Raw genomic sequence first — 5,218 nt, forward strand, 5'->3', positions numbered from 1 at the left:
TAAATTATTGATTATTTTCGATTTTTTTAAAAATATGATTATTTTAAAAAAAAACCATTATTATGAATTATAAGAAGGCGACTAGTGATTTTTTTTGAATTAATTGTGATGCAGATTATTTTGCATATACTATTATTAACTCAGTTACATAATGAAGTGAAATTTGAAAATTCAAAACACACGTGTAATCAACATGTCCACACGTCTTTTGATGGATATGCTTTTTTATCATTCATATTCTTCTTCTTCTTCCTACTCAATTCTCTCTTCATTCCCAATCCTTACATCTCTCATCCATGGCTTCAATCACCCACTGCAGCAATTTCATATGCAAACCCTCAATCCCTCCTTCAATCACAACCCTCCCTAAGTTCCTTTCCCTTCATTCCCTTCGTTCTTCTCTACCAATTTTCCACCCTCCATCGCTACTCTCTCCCATCAAGTCTCGTGTTGTCATCACAAAAGCCACAGCAGCTCCAGGTGCAAAGAAAAAAGATGAACGAGTTCAAAAAGTCCACAGCATAGAAGAATTCGACCAAGCACTTGTATCAGCAAAAGACAAACTCGTAGTAGTCGAATACGCCACCAAAGAAAATCCAGAAAGCACCGAGATATACCCTTTCTTAGTCGACCTCAGTCGAACCTGCAACGACGTTGAATTCATCTTCGTCATGGGAGACGAATCAGAGAAAACAAAAGAACTCTGCAAAAGAGAAAAAGTAGATAAAGTACCTCACTTCACTTTCTACAAAAGCAAAGTAAAAATCCACGAAGAAGAAGCTATTGGTCCTGATATGCTCGTTGGAGATGTGTTATACTACGGTGACAACCATTCAGCTGTGGTGCAACTTCATAACAGAGAAGATGTTGAGAAACTTATTGAAGATCATAAGGTTGATCATAAGCTTATCGTACTTGATGTTGGATTGAAACATTGTGGTCCTTGTGTTAAGGTTTATCCGACAGTGATAAAGCTGTCGAGACAAATGATTGATACGGTTGTTTTTGCGAGGATGAATGGGGATGAGAATGAAAGCTGTATGCAGTTTTTGGGAGACATGAAAGTGATTCAAGTTCCTACGTTTTTGTTCATAAGAGATGGGAAGATTTGTGGAAGGTATGTTGGTTCAGGGAAAGGAGAGCTTATTGGTGAAATTCTTAGGTACCAAGGGGTGCGTGTTACTTATTAAGTCTTTCATTATTGTGTTTAGATAATTGGTGAGATAGGAATATATAGTTAAGGATTGTCTCTCACTGGTTTCTTTTTTCGAAAGATGTATCCTTAATTGTATTGTATCCTTATGTATCTTTTTTATTGGTAATATATTTTGTTTGATAACAAAACTAATTAAATTGTTGCAAATAGCATTGATTGTTTGGGATTAATTAGCTACTCAAGAGGAAGAAAATTAAACATGGAAAATGAAAAACGAACCTATTTGTTTTGTTAGATAATATGTAGTAATGGAATTATGGAACTCTATTATAAATTGGTGCAAATAGTAGGTTAATCAATATTACTGTGTAGAGATATGCTGAGTCTTTTCTTAACTATTGTGTTAAGTAAAGTTCATTAAAAATTTATTATGTAAGTAGTTAGATTAGTTACAAAATTCGTTACAAAAATGTAAATTTGTAACTAAAATATAGCGGAGTGCAAAATTCATATATAGTGGTGATATAATAACATAAGTGATGAAAACAAATGATTTAGAAAATGTTGATTGATGAGTTCAGCTAAACTTTTAATACGGTATAAGTCACTTTGATTCATCATCACCTCCCTTTTGCTTCATCTTTCATCTTCTTTTTTGTGCGTTTTTCACCATCCATTATCTACCTTTAGAGAAGCTTCGATCTTGCATGCATCACCGTTCTCAAAACCTCACAGACTACAACAATTATTTATTAGAAATCTCTAGAGAAGATCAAATCAGGGCATAAGTAGTAGATAAGTCGCGTTGTTCCCAAATTTGTCCAATCAAAACCTGTTTGGACCAAAATACTCAAACTCTAGGAGAATAACTTTCTCCTCTGGAATCAACAAATGGAAGGGGTAATTCTTTTTCACGAACTTCATAAATTTGTCGTAAACCCGCGAATTCCCCTAATGTTCAAATCAAAACTAGATCATGTAACGAACATTAAATCGAAGGAATACAAATCTTGGATAGTCCAAGATCAAGCTCGTTTCACATGGCTCCCTTTAACAATTTCATAATCAATTTTTCCTCGTGTTCTTTCGTGTAAGAACGTATGTGAAGTCTGGGATCACATCAATAAACATTTCAATGTGCTGATAAAGACTAGGGTTCACCAACTCATGTCAGAATTGAAGATCACGAAGAAGGAAAATCGATCTATTTCAAAATGTGTCTTAAGAATTCGAACAATTGTTGATTCCCTCATTGCTATTGGGGATCCAATCTTTGAAAGAGGCCAGTTTATTGATATACTTCAGGGAACTAGACGAGTATCGTCAAGAGCTTTCAATCACAAATGTAACAACAAGCATGACATACACTGAAGGAAATTATAGCTCAAGCAACTCTCGAGGTGTCCACCAGTCAATGCGAGGCATATAATATAATAATAGGGGTCAGGTTATGTCAGAGCCATAACAAACTTCAACTTTGGCAATCTTCCTACATGTCAGTTATGTGGCAAATACTGACACTTCATCATTGATTATTGGCATCGCTATGATGAATCCTTTGAACTAGCTCAACAAAGAACACAACTAAACACTCATGCAACTCAATCAAGAGATAGTCAAAAGAGTTAAGCCACAAGCTCATCATATGCAACAACTCTCTCGACACATCCAGATGATCTTCACATACCACCAAACTTAGAGTCACAAGCTTGGTTTGCGGATTTAGGTCAATTCCATCATATTACTTTCCATAATTCTTGCTTATAACATAAACAATATTATAATGGTTCACATGAGGTTTTTATAGGTAATGACCATGATTTAGATATTTAATTCATAGGTTCAAACAAAACCAAATCTAACACCATACCTAACTATGCCTTACCTTGAACAACCTTCTACATGTTCCTAGCATAACTCGTAACTTAATTAATGTATCTAAATTTTCCAAAGACATTAATGTGTTTTTTGAATTCCATTCTGACAAATGTTTTGTCAAATCTCAGGCATCTAAGTTGGTTCTTCTTGAAGTATTCCTGGATGCCAATGGATTATATTGCTTTCAAGTCCTCCCATGGAGTCCTAACTCCAACCTACTGCCAATTCAATTATGGTTTTTATAAGTACGAATAACACAAGTAATATTCATTCAAGTTTCAATAAATTTTCCCTTTGACATGCTATACTAGGTCATCTTATTGATGTAATTGTTAAAATTGTTTTAAATCTGTGTAATATACATCTGAGTAATAAACATTATGTTGAATTTTGTAATGTTGTTGTCTAGGAAATTCTCATAGGCTTTATACTCCTTTATCTAAAACCATTTATACCACTCCCTTTGAGTTATTTCACTATTGTGAGGCTTATTCTTACTACATAGCCTTCGTTGAAATATATACCAAGTACACATGGATTTATATTTTAAAATAAAAGTCAAAAGCTCTTGCAGCTTTTAAATTGTTCCTAACCTATATTCAAACTCAATTCCATACCAACATTAGAGCAGTTCAATCTAATTTTGGGGGAGAGTTCAAACCCTTTATCTAATATTTCAATAACTTAGGGATGATTCATAGGTTGACATGTTGACATACCTCCCACTAAAATGGTACCGTGGAAAAAAGCATAAAAACATACTAGAAATGGGATTAACTCTCCTTGCTATTCAATATTAGGATCATAGCTCCACTGCAATAATTCATCCCATAAACAGATCCCTACCTCTACTCTCCAAAACCATTCTTCTCCTTACCATGCCTTGTATAAATGCACACCAGACTACAAGTCACTTAGGACTTTTGGTATTACTTGTTTCCCTCATATGAGACTTTATAATAAGAATAAATTACAACTTAGAAGTGCTAAATGTGTGTACCTAGGCTTATCACCATACCATAAAGGGTATAAGTGTCTTAGCAGTGAAGGAAAAGTTTATGTCTTAAAAGATGTAATCTTTAACCAGACAAAATTCCCTTATCCATACATTATTCATCTAACCAGTAACATCAACACATCTGGCTTTGTTAAGTCATCACAACTTACCATAATCCCTACTACACAACTTCCACTGTTTATAAACCAAAACAGTACATTAAGGTTTGACCCTACTATTAATCATGAGCAATCTACTCAGTTGAATTTTGCTAATCATACTAACACATGGCAAGTAGATTTCAACTGTAATCCATTACATGTCATAGAGTATTTGACCTGCATGCCACTACTGTGAAAATATATTCTCAAAATGCCACTTGCTGAAAATAATTTTCCAATATGCCACTTTTTTTGTCCTGTAGTGGGAGTATATTATTATTATTATTCAGGGTCCTCCATCCTAGATGGCGGACGCCCCCAGAGCTGCAGTTGGGGTGCGCCATCTGGGATGGAATGTGCATTAAATTTTTTTTTTGTTTTTTAATTTTAGAAATAATTTTAAATAATTAAAATAATTTTTTAATATAAAAAATAATTAAAATATTATATTTAATTAAAAAAAAATATTTTTTTTAAAAAAAATAACTAATTTGATATATAATATTTTTCATAATTATTTTATATTAATTAGTTATATTACCTTTTATATATAATTTGTAATAAATATATAATACTAATTAAGAATTATTATTTATAATAATTAATTAATTAAAATTTCGAAATTATATAATTTTTTTTATAATATTTGTTATAAATATTCAATATTACATAATATTTCGAAATTAATTTTAAAAAAGAAAACTTAAATTTCTTTTTAAGAAGTTAAATTAATTGTTACATAATATTTTTAATAAAAAAGAAAAATTAATGATACTTACAATAAATTTATTAATCGATGATTACATATTAATTTTAGTAAACTTTTTAAATTAAATAAAAAATATAATTTCATATAATATTAATTAAAAACGATAATTACAATGAAAATTGGATTTAAAAAAAATTAATTTCGACGTTGATTGGGATCTTCATCGACGAAATGACTACCAGTTCCACATCTTGCACGTACTCGAACGCGGTGACCATGACCTAATGGTTGTGTTGAGGTATGTATAGTAGGGGCAG

At 32.1% G+C, this 5,218-nt stretch overlaps 1 protein-coding gene across 1 annotated transcript; it reads left to right on the plus strand.

Annotated features, from left to right (window-relative positions):
- The first annotated feature begins 232 nt into the window (after window positions 1-232).
- On the plus strand, window positions 233-1,386 carry LOC127091232 (thioredoxin-like protein CDSP32, chloroplastic). Its single transcript, XM_051029814.1, has one exon. It carries the CDS (start codon window positions 297-299, stop codon window positions 1,188-1,190), a length of 894 nt encoding a protein of 297 aa, XP_050885771.1. The 5' UTR covers window positions 233-296; the 3' UTR covers window positions 1,191-1,386.
- Window positions 1,387-5,218: the final 3,832 nt, after the last annotated feature.

The sequence above is a fragment of the Lathyrus oleraceus genome, chromosome 6 (assembly GCF_024323335.1).
Source record: "Lathyrus oleraceus cultivar Zhongwan6 chromosome 6, CAAS_Psat_ZW6_1.0, whole genome shotgun sequence".
Classification (NCBI taxonomy): domain Eukaryota; kingdom Viridiplantae; phylum Streptophyta; class Magnoliopsida; order Fabales; family Fabaceae; genus Lathyrus; species Lathyrus oleraceus.